At 29.1% G+C, this 15,096-nt stretch overlaps 1 protein-coding gene across 1 annotated transcript in view; it reads right to left on the reverse strand.

Moving 5' to 3' along the window:
• LOC142318424 (dehydrogenase/reductase SDR family member 11-like) overlaps positions 1-5,255 on the reverse strand; it is a 164,788-nt gene extending 159,533 nt beyond the window's left edge. The window contains exon 1 of the mRNA XM_075355010.1: positions 5,117-5,255. Within this exon, the coding sequence (XP_075211125.1) occupies positions 5,117-5,248 (132 nt within the window). The 5' untranslated portion in view covers positions 5,249-5,255. The remainder of the gene's footprint in view (positions 1-5,116) is intronic.
• Between the last annotated feature and the right edge of the window lie 9,841 nt (positions 5,256-15,096).

Below are 15,096 nucleotides of genomic sequence, written 5' to 3' on the forward strand. Positions count from 1 at the left end.
TGTGATATTCGCTGAAGATGCATTTCATCTAAACTTTTTATCTAATACGTAATTGAATTTTAAGCAACTTCCATAGGAAAGTGGTTTGAATGGTTTAAATGTTGATATCCTGCTCTTGAGACAATAGGATTTTTTACTATTTATAGCTAATGATAAATTTTACAAAAGGAATATTTTAGGGATCATTAAATAATTTTGAAGCAATTTTCAAACGAAATATATTTTCTAAATTTTTCAATCCTTTCGGGTAATAGAACAAAATACACAACCAGAGTAGCAGTGGAATTCAATTGTATCGTATATTTAATAAAGAAATAAATTACGCTGGATAACTCATGTTGTAACACTTTATACACAATTGTTCCGGGTGGTTTGGCCAAAATTAAAGGACTGATTGAGGAAATCAGAAAAACAAAAATTTTACGTGGACAAACGCCCTAGCAGCTATATTTACTCTCTATCCATTTTTTTTTTCAGTAAAAATGTGTGTAATAAGAACGGATTATGATATTTCAATGAAATTTGGTTATATTTACCCATTAAAATCTTAAATAATTTTCAACCTTAGAAGTTTGAAAATTCTATGTATAAAAATTACAGAATGACAGCCATTAATTATTTTAATCATTAACACCTCCTTAAATATTAGTTTTATCGATTTATATTTAAATATGAAATTTTAAACCTTTTATTGTAAACCAGCTGAATCCATTATTTGTTGAAATAAGTTAATAAACGATTTCATGTACGGCTGAAAATATTAAAGTAGATTGCAAAATGTATGCAGTTTTATAAATTTTCGCCTGTTTTTACTTCCTTCTTTAATTAAAGTAAAAATAATTAATCATAATTTCTATTATAAATAATAAAACAGGCAATAAAAGAAGTGTATTCTAAACAAAAGAATCTAAAGATAATCGTGTATGATGGAATCACACACGATTACTTCTCCTACCACCCTAATAGTCTTTAAGATTGTAACTAATATCCTACTATCAGTCTCTTCACGTTTAAGTTACACTCATTCAATACGGAAACATTTTTATGAAAAACAAAAGAACATCCTTCAACAAAAATTTCATATCATGTTTCGGGAGCAATATTAAGAGATCGTATTATTAGTGACTTTATTGAAAGTTTCAAGATTTAACACAAAACACATAGAAAGTAAAAATGAAGATATCGCTTTTTCCATTCAGATTATAGTAGCCTACCGTATTATCATTTCTGATTAGTTCATATTTATTTTTTTTTAGCTCCGTTAAAGTAATGTGTTTTAATTTCATTGTAAACTTACGAATTTTACCGAAAAAAATTTAAGTAAAAGCAGCCGTATGTTTTTCAAAACCATTATATTATCGGAAAAAAATTAAATGGCATCAGAGTAAAGATTCGGAAAGGGAGTAATAAAATTGTTAAATTTTTAATTAGTATATTTTATAATCTATAAATTTAAATTTACCTTTGCGTAACAAAAATTTAATATCAGCTATAATTTGCTGAATCATTTTAAATAACATTAATTTATTTAAAACAAATTTGTTAAAATTTTATTTAGAAATAATAATAATAAGAGTAACATCAGATAAAAATATTGCTTTTGATGTTATATTTAAAAAATAATTACAAGTAACTTTTAAAACATTTTGTTTTCAATTTTCGTAAAACTTTTATATATTATTTTAATTGTTTTTTTTTTTTTTTTTTTACAATCAAAAGAATAGTATATGTTAGTCATTACGTACTTTTTAGTCTCATTAAACAAAAACATTAATTAAAATTATAATAACAGTCGTTTAAATGAATTAATTATAAATAACATTTTTTAATTAAATAATCAGTGTAACGTTTTTTTATATTAATCTAAAACAAAAGTCTACTTATAATTTTGTTATATTCGTTTATTTATGTATATTTTACCAGATTAATTTAACCATCTATACTTATACATTTCATTTATTACACGTAATATATTTACTTTCCCTTCTAGCTTTATATCCCTGCTATAAGCGTTACAAGGGAAAGTATTGTAATCGGTTCAATTTATGCATATTCGGTTTTCACAGGATCTTGAAGTTTTGACACCTAAGGAACCCAAAAAAACCGGATGGAAATTTTCCAGACCTTCGTATGTACGTGTGTGTTCGGGGTGTTAGCCTTAAAATCATCTTCAGAAATACTCGACCGATTTTGACCAAACTTGGTCAGATTACTTCTATATATGAGGTATTGATGCCAATAAATTTTCAACTTAAACGTTCAAAAGGGGATGAGGCTGTACAGCAAGGCCACCCTTAGTATTTCCAGATTTCGCCTAATGAAGGTCTTATTTTTCTTAAACATGTGTTAACAATTAAAAAGTAGTAATATTTCCAAAAATAATTTTTTGCAAAATCGTACCCCAAATAAAAAAATTAATTAAATAATTTTTCGGCCAAGTGGGCGTTCTAACTCAATATTACCCCCTCTCAACAGAAGAAGCGCTAGTACAGAACTGACATACAGATGTTGTAGTCGTCTGATATATTGTGATGTCACAGATGGGCAAGAAGAGATGACGTCACAAATGAGAGTACAATTATATAAATGAATAACATTTAAAGTGTAAGATGCATTTAAAGTGGCATCTAGTACCGCCACACCCGCGCAAATGAACACGGTATGCGCACAAGATTTAGTCAAAATAATTTAATTAAATAAACAAAAAATATATATTTAAATAAAATGATAAAATCAAGTTTTAAATTAAGTTGTATGTGAATGTGGGTGTAAGTTATGCATCAGAAGAAAGCCTGGTGCCTGGTGTGGGAAATTCCTACAACTGTGCTGTTAGCTTTTTCAAAATAAAGTTCTACTAGTTTCATTACTGTTTTGCAACAATATACTTTCTTTGTACACCACAATTATAAGGTTTATAGTTGATTTTCTGTATTTTCGTAGTAATTTTCTGTATTGATATTTAAATATATTATTAGCACATCTTCCTTTTTTTAATAGGATAACAGTCAGCAGTATAGGTCCTCAATTCATGAAACAATTAAATAATGTAAATGATAAGAGGATTTTAATTTTTGCGTACAATTTTACTTACTTTTTTTTTAGATATTGAGCCCAATGAAACGAGAAACGATCAAAAATTTTTTTTTTTTTTTAATAATTAAGCAATTAGTCAGTTTTCTGATGAAGGAGTAATTATTACAAAATAGGTATAATATAATTTACACGATTTAAATTTTCTGTAATTAAATTTTTCTTTTTATTACTGATTTACAACACATTGTCATTTTTGCCACTTTATAACAGTTGGTTTGGTCGGTTTGAAGGATCCTCTGAAACTATTAAAGGAAAATTAACCATTTTGCCATTGAGGTCAGACAAAGAGTAAACGATAATTTTGTTATTTATTACCTAGGATATAATTAGATGAGTTTTATTCAATTTTATAAAATTAGCCAACGGGTTGGTGTAGTGGTTAATTCGTCGTCGCAAATAAATTTTTTAACAGCTGATTTTTAAATCGAAGGTTCTGAGGTTCGAATCCTAGTAAAAGTAAGTTGCTTTTGCACGGAATTAAATACTAGACAGTGGATACCGGTGTACGCTGGTGATGGTGGTTCATTTAGCCATCACAGGAATAGCCGACTTGAATCTGTACCAGAACACACCTTATTTATATGTCATAGATATCATTTTCATATCACTGTGTACGGGTGAGGGTTGCTTGTTCATCAGTTGAACAGATTGCATCGTACACAGAGATCAAAAGAAAAAAAAAAGTTAAATTCAAATGAAATAAAATAATCCAATTAAATAATCCCGTACTAAATAATCCAATTGTATAAATTCTGTACGTAATTTCTAAGCACCTTCATACACCATATTTTTCATATACACAACCAAAAAAAAAAAGAAATGAAAATTAATTTTACAATACATATTGTTTAATATTACACATATAACCCATAAAATTAATCTAATTTTGTTTTTATGAATTAATTTACTAATTCACCATAAAATCTTTGAACCTTGTACGTGGAAGTACGGAATTTTGTAGCGTAAGAAAAATTCCATGAATGACCGGGATTCAAGCCTAGTTTCTTCCGTATGAAAGACCTAGACGCTACGACTCCTCTACGGTGATCAGTTTTTCTCAATGGGATATAAAAATTGGGAGCTTTCTTATATTCAAATAAAAGTGAATATATTTGCAATTTTTAGCCCAGTTTCTAATTAATTCCTATATTTACAACAACGAATTTGGGTAAAAAATCGTTAGAAATTCATTCTATAGTCTGCGGCTAAGCAGAAAAAGGTCATGAAACTTGTCTTAAACTGAAAAAAATACCAAAAAAAGTAAAACTATTTTTAATTTGAAATGGTAATATTTTTCTTATCTCTTTTTTACCAGTAGTGTTTTTTCTTTTTTTTTTAATTCATAAACATAAAATGAGGTTGTGCAGATTTGAAGATGAAACTTATGAAAGAACAGTTGACAAAGTGAGAAAACAAAACTAAAGAGTGAGAAAAGAAAAACTGAGAAAACTACAAAATTAATTTTGTATGATATAAAATACATGCTGTAGGTAGAAATTGCACGACTCTTATTTTTAAAATTAACTTCTATAGGAATGTAAGTTTATTTGTGAGTTAAAAACTTACTAACATATTACTACTTATAATTTATTACGAAATAAATATTTAATTCATTTGAACGCATTTTATTCATAGATAAATCTTCATTCATAGATATAATTGTACCTGACCCTTTACTGTTTTTTTTTTTCAATTAAAATACGATATTTTAAAGTAATGAATTACAAGGTTGTGTGTAGAAAGAATTTTTTGTAATGTCTCCCGTATATATTATATTTTAGCACTATCAGATAATAACCGATGAATATGAATGAAATGTTTAATTAATTTTAAAAGAATATTTAACAATCTTCTTTAAAAGTTATATTCTGTTTTCTAGCTACGGTTTTAAATCAAATAACCGTAACTTACATTATCTTATTTAGTCATTAATTTTTTTCATCTCTGCAAATTTAACTCTTAACACAAAACTTATTTTTTTGATAATATTTAATATTATTTTAAGTACATTATATTAGAGTACCTTGACACGATGTTTTCGTCGTGCCAAGCCCACGACTGATAGACCATGACTGGCGAGTGCTTTGAGTACTGCAGCCCCGACACCAGCACTGGCCCCAGTTACGACTGCCACGCGACCCGACCACCGCTCCATCTGGTACTTACCCCACTACTCAGTTCAGCTATATACTAACCAACCGCCCGATCCCCTCTTATTATATAAAGCAATGTAACAGTGATAATAATAATAATAATGATAATAATAATAATATATTATCGAAAACCGTAATTATATAGCGAGTAAACATAATTTTATTTATAAACCTATCTATCGATATATATATATATATAACTTTATATATATAACTTTATCATAAAAGAGACATAATTTATAAGACCACTTAACCTGAAACGCATACACCATCTATATTCCTTCCTTAGGCAATAATTATATAGTTTTTGCGTGAAAAGACCTTTTTTCTTTCTTACAAATATTTCCATGATACATGCACAAACATATATATATATATTTTTATATATAAATAAAATTAAATCCAACTTTACCAACAATTCGTCCGCGTTCTCTTTTCCAGCTCTTTCGGTCATTCGACCATTCTCAAGAAAAATTATTCTTCAGTAATATATATAGATTGTAAATTTATAAAATGTTAAAATCACAACTGGTTGTCTTAGTATAAATTTAGTCATGTCTATTATGTAAGAAGGCCGCAATAGTTATAAATATTAGTAATTAGAAGAAGATAGTTTAAGTATCTTGGGAATTATTATTTATCTTATTAAATACTACCAACAACGAAAAGAACTTATTATGGGATCACCCCTCTCAACCATCATGGCAGATATTTACATGAATGTGTTTGAAAATACATTTTTACTTAACATTTTTAAAAATTACCAAATCCTTCTATATAAAAGACCCCTTGATATTTTAATTATTGTTAATCAAAATACAGATAATGAAATAAATATAATTTTTAGCAAAATTAATTTAATAAATCACAATATCAATTTCACATTAAATCATGATATAACTATTGAAAAAAAACTTTAACAATAATACTTTAGAAATTGGCATATATATAAAAAACCAACACAACGTAACACTATAATACAAGCTAATTCATCTCATCCATGGAATCAAAAAATTGGCTACTTTTAATTCTTTAATCTATCAGAAACAACAATTTAAAACTAAATTCCGAAATAATCAACGTAATGAATATAACAATATTAAATGGTTAACTGATAAATAAATTTTACTTTAAAATTAAAAATAATATATGTATAAAAGACAACATAAAATTGTCACATAATAACTTAGAAAAATATTACATAAAAATAGAATTTAACCCATTTTATAAATATTTTGATAAAATATATAAAGCCTATAATTTTTTTTCTGTTTTTTTTTTGAGTACGACATTGGTTTATTCCTCCCCCGGAGCTGGATTCACAATTAAGCATTTATTCAGCTCCAGAGTGTGCCATCGTCTCAAACTACCTTGTCAGAAACTAAAGTTCTCCCTAGGCAGCCGGGATCCGGACTTTTAATTACACGCCACACCGATAATGAGGGGACCCCCATGGGATCCCTCCACCACATAACTTCATTGTATGTCTATTAAATTACATGTACAAATTATTATTTAAATGAAAATAATAAAATTTTATTTCATTAACTTCTGGTATTTTTTCGTTTTTTTATTATTGTTATTATTAAATTATTATTTATTGTAAAACTATTTTTACAATCAAAAGTTAATTATTAATAAATCAATACAATTAAATTTAAAAAAAAGTTAAAAAAAAGGAGATGAAGTCTCCTTCTAAAGGAACGCACATCCTAAACCGATGTGCGTTCCTGTTGTGAGATCCAAATATTTTATTAATTAAAATTTTATTTAGCTATAACACTTGAACCAATAAATATAAGTACCATGTATGTTATATTTTTTGAAAAGCTCTCACTCAATAGAGCTTATAACTGCAGCAAAGAAAAAGCCAAATTTCAAATGTTTTAGATTTTGGGCTTTTTTGGACACTTTTGGTCAAGTGTCAATCCAATTACAATCAAAAAAGGAGGTGCGCAACTAGATGCTACAACTGTCCTAAATCCACAATTTTAACATCCTACGGGTAATCGTTTTTAATTTATGCAGGATACATACGCACATACGTACAGACGTCACGCCGAAACTAGTCAAAATGAATTCAGGGATGGTCAAAATGGATATTTCCGTTTAAATTTGAATATCGCAATTTTTCGCGATCACTATACTTCCCTTTAATTCCTATAGGGAAGTAAAAAAATCTTTTATGTAAATTTTATTTGCTAATTGCAAGCCCACTCCAAAAAATAGTAATAATTTTGAAACATTGTAGAAGGCAGTACAGTGGACCATTTTCGTTGCAATTTTTTCTATTAGGATGTTGTTTGTTTCACAAATGTATTCCCTATCAAATTGCGGTCTTAACCCAGCCTTACAAACTCCACATCCCAGTTAGCAGCCGGACTACTGCTGTAGTCGTCTGCTATGTTGTGACGTCACAGGTGGCGGTAGAATTAAATAAATGAATAATATTCGAAATTTAATAATCTATTTAAAATGGCCGCTAGTATCGCCACACCCGTGCGGATTAAATAAAGTATGAGCACGCGCTTTAGTTAGATTAATTGAATTAAATAAACAAAAAATATTGTATTTATATAAAAAAAAAAAATATTTAAAAATTAAATTGTGCGTGTAAGCCGTGCATCAGAAAATAGCCGCGTGACGGAAAAGTCCTACAACTGTATTGTCAGCTTTTTTTAAGGGAGGTAATTTTTTTTTTCTTGTTGATCTCACCACATAAGCTTGAAACTTGTCTATGGAAATTGGAAATGAAATTTTTGTAGCTTATAAAAAATATCATCCCTGGCCAGGATTCAAACCTGGGATCTCCAGATGAAAGGCCGAGACGCTATCTCACCACCATGAAAATCGACGTGAAAAAAATTTGTTATTTTACTTTATTTCTTTGTCGTTAGATTATAAAAACCTTTGCCTAATTTCAAAGATCATAATTTTTGTACTTCTTTTTTATTAATTTACTAATAAAAATGTATTTTGAAAACGATAGAAGCCTATTTATTTTATTTTATTAATTTATTTATGTAATTCAGTATTTTCATTATGATAATTATTATACAGATTTTTTCACACCAAAGAAATAAAATTTTAAATTAAAATAATTGAATTTTATCTAGTGGACTCATAAATCCAATAACCGGTCGGTGCCCAAGTCAACCCCGGAGCCACGGTCTTATCTCGGAGCTGCAAAGCTCAATTCGCTCGCCATTCCCGTCTAGCCAGATACTTCCCTCCTGGACCAGCGCAGTGATCGTTACCTTCAAGGTTGTGAAGGTAATAAATAACAATTGACGTATTCAGGCTTTATACAAACCTAAAAAAGAATCTAAATTACAAAATACAGAATAGTAGTAACCATGGTAACTAAAGTGCACGCCCGTTTGACTACGAAAAACTCAAAACTTATTTCTGTTGCCATAGTAACAGAAATATAATAATGAAGTAAAAGAATTAATCGCTTTCTTTCTTTCAATAGTATCTTTAATTTAGAACTTCACCGCTAAGGAAGCTAGAACCTCGGTCTTTTACGTCAAACTTTCCCTGAGATAACACAAAGAAATCGGTTGGTTGGTTCTGGTGTGATGCGGGATTAAGCAAACAAATTTTCGCCTTATGTATAAGATTAATTTTACCTGATTATAATAATAATAATAATATTTTTATCAACCTATAAAGTTTCTTTTCTGTTTAATCTAGTAATCAAACCTGAAATGGTAATATAATATTACAGATTGGCATTTAAAGAAAATACATACAGTTCATTGAACTGAAAACAAGCACATGTATGTACAGAGTAGGAATAAATTATTCAAATACTGATGGGTGGCAACCCGCCCCTGATGACACGAATTCTTTGATTGTTTGCGTTCTCAAGTTATTAAATTTATTATTTATGAAATTAAAGAAGAGGTAATATGTTTGAACTGGCAGAATTTTTATCTTCATAAAAATTTTAATTCTGTACTCTTGGTATTATAAATACTAATTTTATAAAGGTTGTTGTTATTTTCTAAATTTTTCAAATAATCATGTACAATTTATAAATTTACACACACACACACACACACATATATATATATATATATATATATAATGTATTACAAAGTTGTCCCAAGACTTTCATAACTTATTCTACTTGTGAAAGTAATGCAAAGATTTCATGTCCTATAATGCTTCATTTGCGAGTTACGGCAAATGAAAAATTTCGCTCGGATTTCACCTACCCAGGTAAAATGAGATCGTACTGAAAGTTTTAGGACTTTAATTAAGGAACAGAATTAGAGATTTCTTACATTTTTTGACTTGAAAGATTGAATAAAATATGTCCCAAAACCATGTCTGTAAAGTTTTTGAGAGATCTGTATGAAAATAAATAAAATGGGTAAAAAGCACTGATTTTTTTTATGTTTGACATAGAGTAACATTTTGTTAAATGGGTAATAAACACATAAAACTTTAAAAAAGCTTGTAGAAAATTTATCTCTGAATAAAATGGTGAAGATAAGTAGAATAAAATAAAGATCAGTTAGAAAAATTCGAATTTTTTTTAGAAATAATACATTACTACATTTGTTAGAATAACGCTTATTTAATGTAAACAAAAACCGAATTTTTTTCGCTCATGTGAAAAATTTTCTTTTCGAAGAACTAAACGGTGCAACAAAAGCAGTAAAAAAGCGTTTCAAGAAATGTGTAGAAAATAGCGAGTTCACTTTCGACAGCAAGGTAACAATACCGTATTACGACATAGAAAGTAAAATTATTTCAAAGGAAATCAATATTAAGAAAATAAGAAGCAGAATTTACGATGGAAAGTAGAATTTGGAAGGATTCAAGGATTTCTAATAGCAAAAACTGGTACTACATGAATTAAGGAAAAGATTGACATATTGTTTTGTTCGGAGTGTAGTGTTGTATGATGGTGAAATATGGGTGATTAAGAAGGGTAGAGAGAGATAACCTGAAAGTTTATAAATGTAATTAAAATTAAAAATAGAGTAAATAAAATAAAGAGGTGTTAATAAAAGTGGAAAACGGCAAAGATGTGCTTAAAAATAAAAATGTTACGAATTTAGCGTATATTAAGAAGGAGCTGCCCTCAAAGAAAAATCACTGAAGGTAAAAGATAGAAGGTAGAGAGGTATATAAGAAAGAGCAGACTAATATGGTGTCGAACATAACGTGAAAAAGGAGATATTTTCTGCAATAAGGAAGGAAGCGCTAGAGAAAGGAGCACAGGATGTCGATAGATGGAAAACTAGTTAATACCCGTCTTAGGACTATTTTATTGTAAAGAAAGTTACTCTTAAAATTAAAATTAGAATTCTTTACAATTTAAATTTTCACTATCTAAAACCGAAAATAATGTACTACTAAATATATATATATTTTTTTTTACCTCCGGAACCACCATTAGGTATTGCTTCAGAGGATGAGATGAATGACAATTTTTGAAGTGTGTAATACTATTTTAATAACTCTTAACATTACCTTGAAACCTTATATTATTTATTTTGATAGAACAGCTTAATTCATTATTTTACCTTTTATTTTAATTTGTAATACTTATTTTAACTATCATAATCAAATGTTTTCTATTATTTGAAAAAATTATATTGCATTTAACAGGAATGTTTTGAGTAAAATGGGCTTATAAATGTATTTATATTACTTTATTTTTAATATTTTTTTCTTTTCATTTTTCTGGATGAAAAACGCTTTCCCGTTATCATCTCTCGGCATGATATATTAATTGTAAATAAATAAATGTTAAAAATTGACATTAAAAAAATCCTTTTTGGTTAGCCGGAATGCGGAGGTTGATTTCACCTATATAAAGTAGGGAATAAAAAAGATTTTCATCTTAAATTTAAGAAAAACTTCAAATTGACTCAATATGACAATGGTTGCATGTAAAAAAACGTTTCACATGTTAATCATATAAACATGTGAAACGTCCCATCTCTTACAATTCCAGCAATATTTTGGTCATTCCTTATTCCAATATTTTGGTCATATCAAAATTTGTTTCAGATAAAAGTTTCAAGGACTAACGACTACTTTAAACCGATTCGGTACTGTGCCTATTAAGGGAGGTATGATTTTTCTTTGTCTTCGAAACCCCATTTTTTCCATCCCCTGGGCCAAGGTTTGTTGGTATCAAGAAACATTACTTAGATCAATTTTAGGCCCTTATCCAAAGAATAGCAGGAATTTTAAACGAATTTGATATTTACTTTATAACAAAGTTACAGCGATATTTTGTTTTTTTCGTCCCAAATTTCCACCCACAAAGGTCCGATTTTGCCCATTAACGAAATGGACCAGGATTTTTGAACCAGTTATTTTTAACGAACAATTTTAAAAAGTGATTGGCACAAAATTACGGCCGTTATTGTGTTCACAAGAAAATGAATACATATATATATGTATATATAAGCTTTTGAGCTGACGGTGGTTTTGGGGTCTGGAGGGATGTGAAACGCGAAGATATGTCGATATTTACCTGAAGTTGAATCATGGTATACATTACAATAGGTAATTTCCTTATGAAATCTACCTAAAACTAAAATCCAGCAACGTAAAAGTAAATTTTACAAGGAAAATCTTGTAACGTATGCTAAAAGAGAAATAAAAACACAACGATATATAACATTATTATCTCAATTAAAATAACAAAATTATCATCTGCTATGCGGTAAGGGTCATAAATACTAATACATGCTACAGTAAACTCAAATATTCAAATATAAAAAGACGGCCCTAAGAATTCGTTAAACATAAGACATCATTTTATTAACCCCTAACATAATTCGCATGTTAACCCCTAGTTTAAACTTACGACGCAGTGCCGCATAACAGATACAATCTGTAAACAGTGCACCACAAGGATGTGATGCACAGTTAGTTGACGGTTGCAGCGAGCAAAAATGGTTGCATCTGTTTTAGCCATCCATGAGGGATCCTAGTATGCTCTTTTCGCAAATGGCAAGTAATAATCTCCTCTCGACGGATATTTCTGCATGAGGAATTCCACGGTGACAAAGTGTTCTTAATTGGGCGAAGTTTATTGCTGATGATAGCATTCCATTCACTTTACCTCTCATCATGAACCAGCCTCCACAGAAAACAGATAAGTTCGTTCAAAACAACGCGATTGGTAAAAGGAGGAAGGCCACCTTTGCCGCAATATCGCGCGCTCATTGCCTGAAATTCCAATATGGTTGGGGATCCAGCAGAAGCTTGCAATTTTATTAAGTTTTTAATAATTTGTAATTGTGTAGAACGATCTTTTTCAAATTTATTGTTAAGAAACTTTTTCAGTTATTTTTTTTTAGATCAAATTAAATGAATCTATTTTAATTAATTTTTACAATATTTTTTATACCTTAGATTTATAATACTTATTCCTCTATATATTAGGATAAAGGATACAGCTTTATAGTAATAAAATTTATTTAATAAATTTTATCAAATACATATATATGCATGTTATATATTTTATTAGATCATTTATGTTTTCAGTATAGGTGTTTTTGAGACATTAATAATCGTAAGAAACAAATTATAACATCATTTTCAATTTCTACAAATTCTACCACTCATTGTAGTAGAAAATGTTGTAAATTTACTAATTTTACTTTGTATTATTAATTTATACGAAGATATTTCTCTTCAGAATTGTGGGAATACTTGAAAATTATTTCTCTTATACTAGAAAGTTAAGATTTGTAATTCATTACATCTAATTCAATTGGTAAGAAATTAATAACTTATTACCAATTATATATTGTAATGAAATTGTGATATATTTAGTGAGTTTCTATACGTACATATCACATGTTTTTTAATTAAAATATTTATAATAGATTGAAATTTGCTTTAGGAGAATCATACTTTGATTGAATTTGAATTTAAATATAATAATGTATATTAAAATTTTATTACAGTGAGTTTAATTACTGAAAATTTACTTATTTAAAGAACAATCATAAAAATATTTACATACATAAGAAGTTACCAGTAGCCAGTAAGATGTGGTTTTACTAGCTAAAATTTATGTAAGATAGGGGAAGATGATTCTGTTGTAAGTTGAATGAAAGTTGAAACTTCTAAGTGCAAAGCTAGTTTCAAGTTTTAGAACTGCTATCTGGGGAGTTTTGCCTTCTGTCTTTTGTTTGGGAAACAAATGTTAATTCAAAATTTATTTTAAAGTAAAATTTTTTGTAAAAATATGCAATACGATTTATGTTGGTAGATCAATTTTAAAATATTTTAGATGGTTAAACAGTTTATCATCGAAAAGAATTAATTTTATATCAATTTGCAAATTATTTATTTGTTTTTATTTTAATTTCCAGCTGAGAATTATTAAAACTATTGAGATGAAATTAGATGAATTAAATATTTCCATCGAATAAAACAATTACGAAAACTGTAACAAAAAATTTAAATAAAAAGTTTAATTTTACTAAGTAAATATTTAATACATTATAAAGCGTACTTTTCTTATTTAAATGTGGGGGGGAGCTTACGGGCATCGATAAGTTTGATCAGTCCTTTTCCCAAACAAAAGAAAGATACAAAAAACTTTTCCTCCCTGATGATAAAAATGAACAACATTTTAAATATTTTTGAAAATAAAATGTAATAGAAAATTTATAATATTTATGTTGAAAACATATCTTTGTTTATTACCGAGGTTTTCCCTTAAAGCATCCCTTCTTACTTCCTAAACTCCAACTTCTGAAGATAGGGTGTTTGAGATTGGGGTCTTGGAGATTGCTTCATTCTTCTTTGATGCCAGGGAGGTTCTGCAGCCGGCTTCATGTGATATCGACCTAGATGAAGCGGTTAGCATTATTGCCTCAAGTCCAAACTTGATGCATTCCTCAATGACATTTTGCGGAGGCTGAGGTACTTGTCCTCTCCGTAGGAGTCCTCTGGGCTTTTCGAGGTTATATAGCTGCATGTTGTACAATATCTGTATCCAAGGCCTTCTCTATCATAACTAAACCTTTATCGCACGATGCTGAGACTTCCACGCTCTTACCACAACTTCCTTCACTTTATGACGTCGAAAAAATGATGTTTTTGGCCTTTTCAGATGTCTCCTTAACATCACTGCGTACAACGTCCACGGTTTCTGCATCTTCGCGGATTTTACCGGTTCATTTTGCTCAGAAGATTTAATCCTAGTATCTATGATTCTCTCAATCGTAACAGCAAGGTTTGGCGGAAGAGCAGAAAGCAACTGTTTTATGTTAACTTATAATGAAGAAGAGGCGGCAACCAATTTTCTATATAAAAGGCTCGACCGAGGTGTTTGACTGCTGACAATTTTTTTGCTTCATGTAACGTAGTTTTTGCAGTGTGCTTTAGCCTCCTAAATCTCCGTTTTCATTTTTTAACCGGATATTTTCTTGAACGGCAGTTGTGGTGCCCTTTGTAGTTGACACAAACGGGTAAGATTTTTCTAAGGATCGCATTCATGAGTTTCCGCTCCACGTTGGCAATTAAAATATAATATAGGTTACGATATGAATGCATACACATCCAGACAGTGTATGGCACTACGTACTTTCTCGGTAAGGTTAGGTCTGTTGAACATAACTTTCAACAGAACATTAAGACATGTGAAACAGAATGAAGAATTTCACCACTTCTTGTCATGGCCACCCTTTGGTGTTGTTTCACAGCCTAACCTGACAATTCCTCTACTGTTTTTTCTTCCTTGCAATTAAAAATATCGTGAAAAACAACTCCTTTCGATAAGTTAAGAATGCTATGAAATTGGGCAAACACAGGGAACGAGATGTGATCGTCATTCACGGTTTTGATGTACAAAGCG

The sequence above is a fragment of the Lycorma delicatula genome, chromosome 1 (assembly GCF_047948215.1).
Source record: "Lycorma delicatula isolate Av1 chromosome 1, ASM4794821v1, whole genome shotgun sequence".
Classification (NCBI taxonomy): Eukaryota; Metazoa; Arthropoda; class Insecta; order Hemiptera; family Fulgoridae; genus Lycorma; species Lycorma delicatula.